This window comes from Mya arenaria, chromosome 2, assembly GCF_026914265.1.
Source record: "Mya arenaria isolate MELC-2E11 chromosome 2, ASM2691426v1".
NCBI classification, from domain to species: domain Eukaryota; kingdom Metazoa; phylum Mollusca; class Bivalvia; order Myida; family Myidae; genus Mya; species Mya arenaria.
In genome coordinates this window covers 68,016,189-68,031,880 of record NC_069123.1, presented here as the reverse complement: position 1 = coordinate 68,031,880, position 15,692 = coordinate 68,016,189, and the positions used below count along the sequence as shown (strand labels likewise).

At 36.4% G+C, this 15,692-nt stretch overlaps 1 protein-coding gene across 2 annotated transcripts in view; it reads left to right on the top strand.

Moving 5' to 3' along the window:
* The window catches only part of LOC128218278 (TATA element modulatory factor-like), a 30,359-nt gene that overhangs the window by 13,253 nt on the left and 1,414 nt on the right, over window positions 1–15,692 (top strand). For both annotated transcript variants that reach the window (XM_052925923.1, XM_052925914.1), the window contains 13 exons: window positions 3,606–3,691; window positions 3,992–4,053; window positions 4,414–4,478; window positions 4,813–4,969; window positions 6,027–6,119; window positions 8,309–8,363; window positions 8,565–8,666; window positions 8,923–9,115; window positions 9,375–9,537; window positions 10,540–10,668; window positions 11,799–11,948; window positions 12,487–12,612; window positions 12,951–13,061. In XM_052925923.1, the coding sequence (XP_052781883.1) occupies window positions 3,606–3,691; window positions 3,992–4,053; window positions 4,414–4,478; window positions 4,813–4,969; window positions 6,027–6,119; window positions 8,309–8,363; window positions 8,565–8,666; window positions 8,923–9,115; window positions 9,375–9,537; window positions 10,540–10,668; window positions 11,799–11,948; window positions 12,487–12,612; window positions 12,951–13,061 (1,492 nt within the window). The remainder of the gene's footprint in view (window positions 1–3,605; window positions 3,692–3,991; window positions 4,054–4,413; window positions 4,479–4,812; window positions 4,970–6,026; window positions 6,120–8,308; window positions 8,364–8,564; window positions 8,667–8,922; window positions 9,116–9,374; window positions 9,538–10,539; window positions 10,669–11,798; window positions 11,949–12,486; window positions 12,613–12,950; window positions 13,062–15,692) is intronic.

Here is a 15,692-nt window from a genome sequence, read left to right as displayed (position 1 = left end):
AGATATATCACCTCTTGTATGGAAATGAATGAGAATTTTTAGCTCATCTGTTTATCAAAGTAAAAATCTTTTGCCATAACTCTAAACACTGATATGTAAATGAAACTTGATACACATAGACAAAACCCACATTGGCTTTATTTATTGTCAAGTTTTGTCCCTTTTTCAACTTTGAAATAAGAACAGGTTGGTGTCTGCTCCATGGCGTTATTGTTATTGTTGTTTCAACTCACACAAGTGGTTGATAATTATTTTATTTCATCTCTGACTAGAGGTACAGAGGCTGAATTTAAATATGGAAATGCATGATCATTATTTGTACTTTCAACTGACATATAAGTAAGACAGTCAAGTTTTATAGGTGTTGTGGTGTAATGATGCAAGCCCCAATATCACAAAAATACTTAAATCTCAATATCAATCTCTTTAAGCATAATTTAAAATATTTTTGCTCTTTTTAAAAATGCATTTTCTCATAGAATATACAGTAAAACTGGAGTCCTTCGAACAGGCGGTCAGTCAGGAACCAGCAGTCCCTCCAGGTTGGAGCTTGGCCCCAACCATGTTTCCTCCCATTTCTATGCCCACGAAGGTGGACATATTAAAATCGCACCGTTCATCTGTCCATCCCTCCATCTGTCCATCCGTCCGTCTGTGTGTCCGGCTCAATAACTCGTGTCCGGGCTGTATTTTTCTCTTGTATGGACAGATTTTAAAATAACTTGCCACATGTGTTCGACATACCAAGACGACGTGTCGCCTGCAAGACACGTGTCCCTCCCTCTAAGGTCAAGGTCACTCTTAGGTGTTTATTCACAATGGATTGCTGCATATAAGGACATAGTGTATAGGTTGTCGTGTTCGGGCTGTAACTTTCTCTTGTATGGACAGATTTTAAAATAACTTGCCACATGTTTTGACATACCAAGACGATGTGTCGAGTACAAGACCCGTGTCCCTACCTCTAAGGTCAAGGTCACACTTAGTGTTTATTCACAATGGAATGCTGCATATAAAAACACAGAGTATAGGTGGTCGTGTCCGGGCTGTAATTATCTCCTGTATGGAAAGATTTTAAAATAACTTGCCACATGTGTTTGACATACCAAGACGACGTGTCGTGTGTGGGACCCTTGTCCCTACCTCTAAGGTCAAGGTCACACTTAGGTGTTTATTCACAATGGAATGCTGCATATAAGGACATAGAGTATAGGTTGTCGTGTCCGAGCTGTAATTTTTTCTTGTTTGGACAGATTTTAAAATAATTTGCCACATGTGTTCGACATACCAAGACAACGTGCCGCGTGCAAGACCCATGTCCCTACATTTAAGGTGAAAGATACACTTAGTATTTATTCAAAATGGAATGCTGAATATAAGGACATAAAAGTGTAGGTTGTCAAGTATGGTTGGTATTTTTTTATGTTCAGAGGCAATTTAAAATAACTTGCCATATGTATTTGACATGTAAAGGCAAGATCAACTTTTCATGTACTGACCTTGTTCATAGGTCAATGTCACATTCGGGGCATCCGTCACATTCTGTGACAGCTCTTGTTATATTAAATATACTGACGCTGCATCGAAACCTTAATTAGTCAAGAAGTCGAGCACTACTGCAGGTACCAAATATACAGATCATGCACAAAACCTTATGGCTCCCTCGAGGTCATAATTTCACACTTTATCCTGAACGCGTTTTCTAAAGAAACAAACAATTGCTATGTGTTTTCGCAAGTTGTATAAATTGCAGTGACAGTTAAAAGGAAATTTGATAAGGTGTGGAAAACCGTTAATCACTGTTTACGCATGACCGATGATAGTTGATAAGGGCATTTGAGAAGATACTTACGAGTTTGAACAGTTTCGCGAGTCAGACAAGATGCGCCAATCATCAATCCTTGATTTTGCGAAACTTAAATCTGACTAATGCCATAATTTGTACTGTCATATTTAAATGTTGCTTGTTTAGAAAATGTGCTTTTTATAAAAATAACCATAACTATTTATTCATTTATAATTGTTTTTTTCTTTTACATTTCGTATACGACAGCCTTTGAACATATGAGCGATTTCCACAACGCAACACATAATTGGTGTCGTAGTAAACAGTCGTTTTGACGACTTCAAACCTAAAATACCCTGAAAGATATTTCATAACATCATTCGAAACATCTGTTCCCTCGAGGTTTCAGCTCGGACCCCGGCATCTTCGAGCGATCACGGTTTTACTGTTTGTTGATTATAAACTTTTGTCAAGATTCTAAGAAAAAATGAGATAACAGCAAAAAATGTAAGTTAGTATAACTCAATGTTTTTGGTCTTTTCTTTATAATAATTTTTCTTGGAAAAATTGACTTTTTATAACACATGATATGAGAAAACACACGTTTAAAAAGAGTGGAGAATACAATCACTTTTCGGTCTTAGGTGGTAAAATAAGTTGAGATTAATTTATGACTTAAGTAATTTTGTGATATTTGAGCCGGTCCTCTACCACTCATACAAGAGGTTGTATTTTTAAGTCCCACCACAGGTGCATTGTGTTGGCCTATGAAAATGGACGATAGGAAAGTGATTTCTATCAGCTTATAATGTCTTCAAAATTAAGCTGGAATGTACATTAAAGACTGTCAATAAAAATCGCCATGCTATAAGTGAGTGTATATTTAAAATGGCTGACAAAACCAAAAACATGAACTGCTCAAAACGTACTACGCACTTACTCGAATGAACAAGCTTCTGTGAGCTAGTACTTAGTCATGCTTCCATTCTGCTTATGTTTGGGAATGAATTTGAAGTGGTCAGAAGGTGCTTTTTCAAATCACTGAGCATATGTATGTCCTGGAGCTGGGATTTTATTTTTGTTTTTATTAGTAGAAATCAATTTTGATTGGACTTAAATCTGCTGTAGCAACATGTGACTTGTGGGTGGGGTCGTCTTTCTGGAATAGCCCTGAGTTACCATTGTAATGTTATACCACTGATGGCCAAGATGCTGATAGTCCTTCTCACGTAGCTCAGAGAATGCATATTTCTTTGCACAGTACTCACAGAACCTTTTTCAAAGTAGAATTATTGAGGGAACCAGAGAAATCCCTCAGAGGTTGATGCATGAACTGTTTAAGAATCTGAGAATGGTTTTGCTTCTCTTGTTCACTGACAACTTACAGACCACTGCTTCTTGATTTGTTTTCAACATTTTCATGGCTCCAAAATCACTTTAATAGTAATCTTACTGTGGATTTACTTCTTCCCAACACTTTGCTAATTTTCACAGCTCGATCACCATTTTCAAACATTATAAACAATGAGGTTATTGTCATCTGTTTACCATGATTACCCATTTTTTTGGAAAAGGGTATGTTACAAATTGTAGCAGACATCTACCTCATGTATACTAGAAGTCAATATGACTGGCTTTCCTTATACCACACAGTTTCTAATGTTTTTTCATTAAGCCAGTTATTGATCTTAATAAAATGCAATAGAAAAATAAAGCACGCATAAAGTTCATCCATTATGGCACGTTCCAGGAACTAGTTACCTTGACACAATGCTTTAAACCAAAGATTGTATGTTATGGAAGATGTTATGTTAAACAGGAAGAAGTTGGATGTCCAGAAGGAGGAGTTAGATCATTTGAAGAAGGTGATAGAGTCGAAAGAGGAGCTGGAGAAAAAACAGACAGGTAATACTTTAGTGAACATGATTAGATTTAGAAAAATCTTTATGATTTTGATGCAGCTATCCACCAGTTAGTAGCAAGAGGCACATGCTTTTGGCTACTCAGAAAGACACCGGTAATGAGGTTAACACAGGAGACTTTAAAGTGATTTAAAATCAGTTCTATGCTGTTGTCACAATCAAGCTAATGAAAAGTATAAGCTTAAAAAGTATTGAAAGCTCAGAAAAAACACTAAATAACTAATTTTCACATAATGATATTTTTTTTAGCTGTCATACTTTAATATTATGCATATTTTGGCAGAGGCCGTAGCCCAGCTGACAGCTGCTGTGAAGAAACAGGAACAAGAGATGGTCAGATTGAAGGTGGGTTCCTGTAACCTTCAGCTTAGCTTGATTGGTTTCAGAAATTAAAATACACATAGTCTTATCTGACAAGATGAAGCTGATACAGCCACCCATTCTATATTGTAATGGGTGGTTTGGAACAGATGAAAATAAATATTTGTTTACTTTGTTTAAAAGTATATTCTTTCTTCATAATTAAGTGATTATCATCATATTTGTCTATGAACTATTAATTTGACAATGAAATGCCACACAGTTCCTTAGCAATATACATTTTAAGATACCTAGTATACCATGTACTATGGCAAGTAATGTGAGAGTATATCATATTCATGTTTAAGCCTGTAACATTATATTCTAGCCTTATTGTGTTTTCAGAGCGAGCATGAGGATGCTATAGAGAAGGCCCGAGGACTGCAGGTTGCCGTCGACAACTCATACAAGTAACATTAAATACACAGTCTGTATTTTGTGTAATGCAATGGCAGCAAGGACTCTCATTACATGTTTTCTTTAAAAATCAAAGATAAAAGCTATAAATATATACTGTCATAAATGATACAAAATAGAAAGGAACAACTATATAATTTTTAAATCTGAATAGTAGTTGATTGATAGTATTGAATATAGTTCGAAGTCATTTTGAAATCAATATTAAATATCAGAGTGATGGCCGAGTTACGAACCAGTGTGGCTCTGGACAGGTATGCCCAAGAGTCTGCCCTCAGTGCTGTGATGCACTTACTTACGTTCTGACATGTACACCTTACATTGCAGGGAGATGGCAGAGCTACACCGGACCAGTGCGGCCCTAGACAGTAAGGCCCATGATGCGGCCCTCAGTGCCGAGATGCATGTGCGGGAGGAATTGAAGTTTGCTCTGGAGAAACAGCAGCAACAACACAAGTGGGAAATAGACACACTCAACCTGCAGGTAGGGTACATAGTGCCCATTTTGACAGGGCTGGAACTAGGTGTACTCCTGTACTACCAGACATTCAAATCACATTGCACCAGAATGACAAATGGCTAAACCAGGAAATAAAAGGGGGCTAAAGTGAAAAGTTTGTTGTAATTTTACTGAATGTAGGCGAATGAGATAACCTCGGTTTTCATGTTTTTTAATTTGCACTTTGGGGTGTCATTTTCCTGTTATAAAAAAACAGGAATTGTCCATGACAGCTTTCAATTTAAAGTTTTAAACATCAAGTGCAAATATAATGGTATGTCTCCACCATTATGTAAGGTTATAGCAGTTTTGAACAATACAGAAATGACATTTTTATGAACAATACAGAAAATTGTTCTTCTGTTTGTATTTTAATGTCATCCACTTTACTCACTACGTTTCTGCTACAAAGCATGCTTTTGTAGATTTGCGACACATTCTAGTCCACATCCTTATCAGATATATTACTGAATTTCATTAAAATCTAGAACATGTAAACTTCAACACGGAAAGGAACTTATATAAGCATTTTAAATGCTTGTCTTCCAATCCGCTCAGAATCATTTTATATTATACATTCGTACATTGTGTATTGATTTCTTGTGTATATTGAACTGAATAAATATGTTTAAACTAACTCACCTCTGTAATGAAAGCTTGATTCTTAGAAAGCTTGATTCAGATTTTTATATCGGTATTATTCTTACCTTTCAGCAAAAAAGCATCAGTGCATTAAGAGACAGAAATTAGAAACACTGTACAACATATTATATACTTAATCATTAAATATTCACAAACAATGACTTATTTAATAGTGTGCTCCATTTTATCATTCTATTGTTAAAAGCAATCATCAAAACATCAAAAAATCAATGAATTTTGTCAATTGTTTTTGCAATGACTTCAAAGAATACCTTGGTTTATATTCTTATCAAATAATATGAGAAGACATCAAAATCTTGATAATTTAAAGAGAAACTCTATATATTTTTTAATTGGCCCTCATACATGACCTGACCAGATATTGTTGTACTTTTTTCAGATAGACGATCACCGTTTAAGCCTAGCTCGGATGGAGAAGGAAAGCAATCGACGGGAAGAGCTGCTCAAACAGGAGATAGGTGATCTGCAACAGGTATAGGGGATCTGTGCTTATATGTCTCACTATACTAGATAATGAATGGGCATGAGCACACTCTTTTAACCAAACGTCGGTATTAAATTACTTGTTTTGGCACCAATTTCTTAAAACCCATTATAACATAATTAAGCTAAGCTTACAAAAGTTATTCTGTATGATTTTTGTAATGTTAACCCTTTAGCGCATGTATACGAGATAGGCCGACATAGCTCATTACCAGATGTATACGCATTTGGCCGACCGTATCCATTACTGGATGTAAACGCATGGCCCGCATATTTCAATAGGGTCATTTCAATATTTCAATTTTGCATCTTTCTTTTTGTAAACAATATCCCGGATGTTTATAAAATTAAAGTTTAACCTTTTGTGTATTGATTTTCCCTTGAAAATATCGTCTGCTAAATTGAGAAGGTGTTTATACTCCCAATCGCAGGTGTGATATCCCATTGTGACGTAATAAGACCACGAGCTAAGCACTGTATGGAATTTCCCCCAAATTCATTGATGCGTAAATCATTAAATATATTACGTCAGTTCAGTTTACCATTAAAATCAATTGAGATTATATTTACTTAAAGGTAATATTTTGTTTACAAACAAAAGAAACAATTAGTAAATGAGAAAATGATGGGTAAATTTTCTGTGAAGCTTATATAATGTCCATCATAGTTTTGGCTGTAAAATAGGTCATGTGCAAGCGTTTTGTTTGATCTAGATCTTTTTATTCATACCGGAAAATCATTTATCGGCTTTCTTTTTTTTAAACAATTTTATGAGGGGGTAATAAAGTTAAACAGACACCTTGGACTGGATCTCTCAGCTGGATGACACCGGATATTCCTGACATATTTCTGTGTATTAATACACAAGAACATAAATTGTCGGCTTTTTAATCCAGATGGGTCTTTTTATGATAGGGGTAATAAAAATTAGATCGATCCCAGCATTTTATTACCCTTTGATTTAATGCAATTATGACATTTCAAAGAAATGTTACAAATCCATCTTGAAAATACATTCACAGCTGAAATAAAATAATTTAATATTTCATCATTGACACCATTTATTAGATAATTTAATTATCTATAAAAAATGAATTCACATAAAAAAGATTTGGACACAATTATTTGGAGTAACATTGATTTTAAGGTCATACTGCTGTATTCATTTTCTCATTTTCAAATATCCAGAAAAGTACCTATGCAGATAAGGACTGCTTATCAGTAAGATGGCTATTGACTGGGAGGTGTAATCTGGCCACTTGTCTATGTGCTAAAGGGTTAACATTCTTAAGAGTTTTTGGAATTTAAAAGGAAATTATCTTTATGATACCAGGCAAGATAAACTAATACTTTTTTAATAATATCAAGATTTACCGGGTAGAAATAAATTTGGCCCGATGAAGTATAAAGCTACTTGCGCTTGGAATTTCAAGAAATTGGAGCTTCATGAACAATAGAAGGATTATAATTTTTAAATAAACACATGAGATAGTACACAGTTGGATAATTAAATAGATTGATTTTGTTCACTATTAACTAGGGATGCAAACGAATATTCAAATATTCAAATATTCGATCAGACGTTTGGTATTCGAATGTCAAAATCGGTATTCGAATATTCGATGTTTTGTTGTTGAATACATATTTTGCCTACAACTCTGTTACGACAAAGTAGAACTTAAATGCCCTATGCGGCTATAACTTTAGCGAACATTATAATAGTAATAAAAGAATTACGGAATATTCGAATATCAATTTTGCCATTTGTTTGCATCCCTACTATTAACCCTTAGATAAACACCCTTAGATGGACTATAAGACAATTTGTTGGATAGCTAATTACATTGAAATTAAAGTTCCCATAGAAAACTTGAGACACATGTTATCAATTTTCCTAACTAAATTTCAATTAAATATATTTAACAGCGACATTTGAGTGTAAAGTATGTGTAGATAAGGGTACCTGTACAAATAGTAGCTCAGTTTAAAAATAGTGAAATTTCAATTTAGACTTGTACCTTCAGCCTTGTTGATACTCACATAAGTCACTTTTTTATGGTATGACCAAATCTAAACTTGTAAAATGTATACATAGCTGGATGATGTATAGCACAGAAAGTAGTTTACCCATACCTGTACAAGTAGCGTATTGCAACCTTTCTAAATCACTTATTGTAGCGACTTCAAGATGATGAAGCCAGGACACAGGAACTTACTCAAGGTGTCTCCCAGGGTAAGCCTTCATGATTGTATACTTACATTCTTCAACCCAATGTAAATGTTTTATTCTCCCATGTAAAATGCTTTTTTATTAAGTGTAAAAATCACAGTAGATTGTGTTTAATCCATTTGTCCAATGTCTTTGCAATTACTCATGTACGTTGATTTATGGATATTCTTTCAAGCATTGAATTCATGCAGCCTTGTTTTACAGCGACCCGTCCCCTGCTGCGTCAGATAGAGAACTTACAGTCAACATACAATGCCCAGTCTGCCACCTATGAGAGGGTGGAGAAAAACCTGACTGACAGGCTGTGTACGTTACCATCTTGGTTGAGTAATAGATAGCTGTATAAAGTGGTGCCAGTTTGATGATAACATTATCTCTTATGAACAATAACGGTTAGTTTCACAGTTTCCTTAAGATAGTGTTGAAATTTATAGAGGCTTACTGGTAATTTCCCCTTAAAAATGACAGTTTTAATGTTTTAAAAAAATATATATTTACGTACAGTTTATGCATGTGTATTATTATAAAGAAACAACAACAATTGAAAACCTGTTAATTTCAGCTGACACCCAGACGCAGCTAGCAGTTGCGATGGAGAAGGAGCGGACAGCCAATGAGCAGCTTCTCGACATCGGGTCGAAGATCGCGACCTTGGAGGCCCAGAACTCAAGGTTAAGGCAGGAGAAAACACAGCTCACCATGCAGCTAGAGATGTTGAAGACCAAGGTTGATATGGCCGAGGATACCAAACACCAGTATGACAGATATTTGTTTGGTGGTTACAATAATGATATTGGTTTTGAAATTAATCTCTGGCAGTTAAAAATTCCCCTTGTGAATGACAGTATTAGATTCCCTTTGTGTACTTATGTAAGTTATAATAGTATTTTAAAGGTGTTGTCCATAAAAGTACTTGCCCATTTTGGTACACACCAACTTTCATTGTCTGGTGTTTTTATTAAGCCCTTTATCTCTGCAAAGCATACAGAAAACACCATTGAACACTCATTGCAGGGAGGCTGCTCAGATGGAACTGTTACGTCAGCAGACCGGAGAGGAGCTGCAAGAATTACGCAAGTCCAAGGTTCTACTGGAGTCTCAACTAGACGTGGAGAAAGGCCGGGTTGAACAGGAGAAGAGGAAGATGTCACTGCTACAGGACCAGGTCAAGGACATGGTGGGTACAGTTGAAGGGACTGTGGGGTAGTGCATGGGAGTTGGGTAAATGCCAATAAAAGGGGTATAGAAGCCGGGTTGAACAGTTAAATGGATGACTCTGCTTCATGACCAGGTCATGGACATGGTGGGTACAGTTTGAGGGATTGTTGGGTAGTGTATTTGGGAATAAAAGGTGTATAGAAGAGCCAGGTTGAGCAGGTTAAACGGATGACTCTGCTTCATGACCAGGTCAAGGACATGCTGGGTACAGTCAGATGGCTTTTCTGGTAGTGTTTGGGGCTTGGGTACATGCGATTAAAAGGGGTATAGAAAGAAGGGCCGGGGTTGAACAGTTTAAACAGAGGTTGATGAAAGTTTATTAAAATCATACATACCGTATTTTCCCGACTATAAGGCGATCCGCTTATAAGACGACCCCCCTACTTTGCTCATGAAATCTGGTGTTTTTGTCTTGACTCGTTTATAAGACGGGGTAGATTTTTAAAGCAAATCCAGCACTTGAAATTCTCCAAGTATGTGATAATGTTCAAGCTTAACAGTCAAATATCAACTAAATTTGTTCATTTGCTTGGGATTATTGATTTTTATTTTCCGATGGTATGGTATGTTTGAACCAGCTTAGATGCAATTTTGGGATTTAAGTGGGTTCATACGGTATTTGACCTATTTAAATACAAACCATTGCAGTGCATCTTTGATCTTTACACAGCTCGTGCTGTGACGTCACTAATTGTACTGTTTGATCTGCAGCCGACAAACAGTATTTTCTCGACTATAAGACAAGTACAATTCTTCAATTTATAAATTATCTTGTGACATTCATATCAAACATAATTTTAGTTGCTTTTTTCTTCAACTTTAAAGAGGGACCCCTCATTTGAACTGAAGAAACCTTTTGATTATTATGAGATCTGATTGAATTGTACTTGTCTTATCTGTTTGAAAGCTTTGCAAACACTTGTTTGTAAACTGTTAAAAAGTGTTTCTATTCCCTCTTAAGGAGCGTGAGTTGCAGATAATCCGTACCCGGGGCACCCCTGTGCGTGGTACGCCATCACCTGTCTCCGTATCCAGACAGGAGAGCATGATGGGCAGTCTCCATGGAGAACACTTCTCAGCCATCACACAGGTATACCTACCAGCAATATTAAATGTTGGCTCATTAGTTATAGGCCTATAGTGTAAACTTGTGACATGATTGAGTTCAGTAATCTGTGTTGAATTTTGTACATCAATCCTTAATGAGCAAATTTTTCATTCTGCATTTCTTACATTTTATAATATAAATGTTTCATAAAAAAATGAAAGTTGTATGACTGACAGAAGCTATGAAATATTTACAAAGTTTCAAGTAATTGCATACTAGTTACATAAATGTAAACCTCAACAGCAGGTATAATTCTTATCATAGTTTATTATTCAAATTGATAGATTTTGGCATCATATGAATGTTTGTTTTTTAAAAAAAATTGGAAGAATCTATTGCCATCTGCATAACAGGTTTTGTTTACAGTAACAAGGGAATCCCTGAAATATATTATAGATTATCAACTGCCAGTGCCCGGTTCACTTTAAACCACACCATGGCATTTTTATGTCACAATTATTATTAATATTTTGAATACTTCATTCAAGTTTTTAAATTTGTTTCTAATAACAGGTAATATATCACTTATTGAAAGGCTTGTCTCTCAGAAGTCAAAATTATATGCCCTCCGTCGCGGTACAATCAAGTGAACTATTGCATCCTGCTTTTTGGCCTTGGGCAATAGTTTACTGGTCATTCCCCGACCTTGGGAATAGTTTTGACTTTTGACCGGCAAGCCATTCAATTATGTGTATATGTATGATGATTAGCGGAAATATGACATCATAGTTTCTTGTGACTACAAATTCATGGCAAATACAATGACAAGTACAATCGCAGCGCCAATGCTGTCATATTTTAAACGTAAAGAATGAAATGTGTAAAAGTTGAACGGTAAATTCCATTATAAATTCAATATAATTAGTGTTTATTTTTCTCCAATAAATGCATTACTAAACATAGCAAAATAAAAGAACATGCAGAACATCAAACAAAACTATTAACAAGCTGTCACACTATTGACCAGTCTTTCAGCAAGTTATTGACGGGTTATCTACATAGGTAATAATGTAATAAGTTACCCTATTTTTGCTTGTTGCATTTCAGTTTATTATTATACATAGAACATGAAATGTATAAATCCACTGAAATTGCATGTTTGTGCCTTGAAGGAGGAGCTGGACCGGAGTTTTGTGCTGTCCTCTCCTAACGGGAACAAGCAGTCGCTGTACGAGGCACTGAGACAGAGCGGGGCAGCTAACCTCCTAGAAAACCTCCAGTCTCAGCTTAAACTACGTGATGGAGAGATAGCCCATCTACAGGTAGGTGGTAGTGTTTATATCAACTGGAACAAGCAGTCCCTGTATAAGGCACTGAGACACAGTGGAGAAGTCAACCTGTACTGTAGGTGTATAATTATTAACTGTTTAACCAATGAAAAGATGTAAAAGACATGCACATGGAATTCAATTTTCACCGGTTTTCCTAGGATTCTGAGCACCTGCCTCTATTACAAATTAACTATTCCATGAATGGATTCTTCTACTTTACCTTGTGAGTGTATTTTTTAAAAGTGTGAAAGTACTGTTAACATCATGTACCCACATCAATAAAACATTCGTTTAAGATTGAAATCGCAATTATTTAGCAAATGAAACACCCATTAAACAAACAGTTGGTTAAAATGTTTGTATGGCATTTTCTGAATATACTAAACTAAACTAGGGAAAATTGAAATGTACAAGTTTCCACATACATTCTATTGATCAAGCTGAGATGTTTGCATTAACCACAAATAAGGGTTATTACCAAGTAAACAACAATAATTGCATTTTTACCAATGTGTTATTACCCACCCAGAGTGAGATCCGAAGCCTAGAGCGTACCAGAGAATCAATGGCCAAGGAGCTGGTCGACCTGAGCAACCAGAACGACGAACTTGAGGAAAAGCTTAAGGACTTCCCGCTCCTAGAAACACAGTATAAGGTACAATCATGTACAGGAGAGGGAGGCTGATTTGCAATGTCTAATTTCTGACTGCATATCGAGTCATCAAATGAGACTATTGAACATTCCGAGTCTCTTGCACAGTTAGGCAGCATTTGAAAAACTAAATACAAAATGGTTATACTCATTTATATTCCAAAAACATGTACAATGTATGTGAATTTGTCCTGCTTTCCAATTGGCTGTCCCCTTTTAAAAGCTCAATTTGTTCTTAATGTTCTTAATATCCTTTCCAGTGTCATGTTTTAATTTAATAGGTGCATTTCAATTTTATCCAGTATCATTACTATAAGTAGAAAATCTGTATTTTCATGTAGGAGCTGGATGGTCGTTACAATGCCCTTCTGCAGATGTATGGAGAGAAGGTTGAGGAGGCTGATGAGCTCAAGATGGACCTGCAAGACGTCAAGGACATGTACAAGGCTCAGGTACGTGCAGGGGCCATTTGTGTTGTGTCAGAGAAGTTTATGGTAATGTCAATAGTAGGTTTGATATACATTTAAACATTGCTATTCCGAACACCGCTTATCCGAAATAATTGCTATTTCGAAAATATTTTTCGGTCCCTATTTTATTCTTTCTTTGTTTAACTAAATTTCTCATTAATAATCCATAATCACTATTCCGAATTAATCGCTATTTCGAAGTTAAAATTACGGTATTTCACACCTATTTATCAATCCTTATTTCAAACACAATTATCGCATAGTTTTTCACACCATACTTTGATAGCACTTCGGCATCTGCTTGAGGTGATAATGAAGTACAATTAGCGCTTCTTAGAGAATAACATTGTGCAATAAGTATGATAACAAATATAAACACGCTAATAATTAAAACACAACAACAGAAATCAACAAAAACATGGAAATCGAATGGACATTTTTTGTTGGTTTTAGAAATTTTAAAGTGTAATGTATAATGTTGTTTCAATAAAAAAAAATTGTAATTTGTAGATGCTGTAAGTTTCTAAAAATTGTTAATCTGAAATATTTTTATTTTTAAATTTTTATCTGGGTCCCAACAATTCCGGATTAAAGATGTGTAAATGTATATATTTTTGTAGCATTGTAAAAAAAATGCTGAAGAGACATAGTTCAGGGATGTTTTAGTTGAGAAATTGAGAGATTTTCTTTCATTTTCTCATTGCCTTACATTTTTATAGATTTTTATGCCCCTGAAGGTGGGCATATTAAAATCGCACTGTCCGTCTGTCCATCCGTCCTTCCGTCTGTCTGTGTGTCCGGCTCAATAACTCGTGTCCGGGCTGTAACTTTCCCTTGCATGGACAGATTTTAAAATAACTTGCCACATGTGTTCCACATACCAAGACGACGTGTCGCGTGCAAGACCCGTGTCCCTACCTCTAAGGTCAAGGTCACACTTAGGTGTTTATTCACAATGGAGTGCTGCATATAAGGACATAGAGTATAGGTTGTCGTGTCCGGGCTGTAACTTTCCCTTGTATGGACAGATTTTAAAATAATTTGCCACATGTGTTCCACATACCAAGACGACGTGTCACGTGCAAGACCCGTGTCCCTACCTCTAAGGTCAAGGTCACACTTAGTATTTATTCACAATGGAGTGCTGCATAAAGAACATAGAGTATAGGTTGTCGTGTCCGGGCTGTAACTTTCCCTTGTATGGACAGATTTTAAAATAACTTGCCACATGTGTTCCACATACCAAGATGACGTGTTGCGTGCAAGACCCATGTCCTTACTTCTAAGGTCAAGGTCACACTTAGTGTTTATTCACAATGGAGTGTTGCATATAAGGACATAGAGTATAAGTTGTCGTGTCCGGGCTGTAACTTTCCCTTGTAAGGACATAATTTAAAAATAACTTCCAAATGTGTACCACATACCAAGACGATGTGTCGCGTGCAAGACCCGTGTCCCTACCTTTAAGGTCAAGGTCACACTTAGGTGTTTATTCACAATGGAGTGCTGCATATAAAGACATAGAGGATAGGTTGTTGTGTCTGGGCTGTAACTTTCCCTTGTATGGACAGATTTTAAAATAACTTGCCACATGTGTTCCACATACCAAGACAACGTGTCGCGTGCAAGACCCGTGTCCCTACCTCTAATTTCAAGGTCACACTTAGGTGTTTATTCACAACGGAGTGCTGCATATATGGACAAAGAGTATAAGTTGTCGTGTCCGGGCTGTAACTTTCCCTTGTAAGGACATAATTAAAAAATAACTTCCAAATGTGTTCCACATACCAAGACGATGTGTCGCGTGCAAGACACGTGTCCCTACCTCTAAGGTCAAGGTCACACTTAGTATTTATTCACAACGGAGTGCTGCATATAAGGACATAGAGTGTAGGTTGTCGTGTCCGGGCTGAAATTTTTCCTTGTATGGACAGATTTTAAAATAACTTGCCACGTGTTCCACATACCAAGACGATGTGTCGCGTGCAAGACCTGTGTCCCTACCTCTAAGGTCAAGGTCACACTAAGGTGTTTATTCACAATGGAGTGCTGCATATAAAAACATAGAGGATAGGTTGTTGTGTTTGGGCTGTAACTTTCCCTTGTATGGACAGATTTTAAAATAACTTGCCACATGTGTTCCACATACCAAGACGACGTGTCGGGTGCAAGACCCGTGTCCCTACCTCTAATGTCAAGGTCACACTTAGGTGTTTATTCACAACGGAGTGCTGCATATAAGGACAAAGAGTATAAGTTGTCGTGTCCGGGCTGTAACTTTCCCTTGTATGGACAGATTTTAAAATAATTTGCCACATTTATTCCACATACCAAGACGACGTGTCACATGCAAGACCCGTGTCCCTACCTCTAGGGTCAAGGTCACACTTAGGTGTTTATTCACAATGGAATGCTGCATATATAAGGACATAAAGTATAGGTTGTAGTGTCCGGGCTGTAACTTTCTCTTGTATGGACAGATTTAAAAATGACTTGCCACTTGTGTCAGACATACCAACCTTTACGTGTAGTGTGCAAGACCCATGTCCCTACCTCTAAGTTCAAGGTCACACTAAGTGTTTATTCACAATGGAATGCTGCTTATAAGGACAT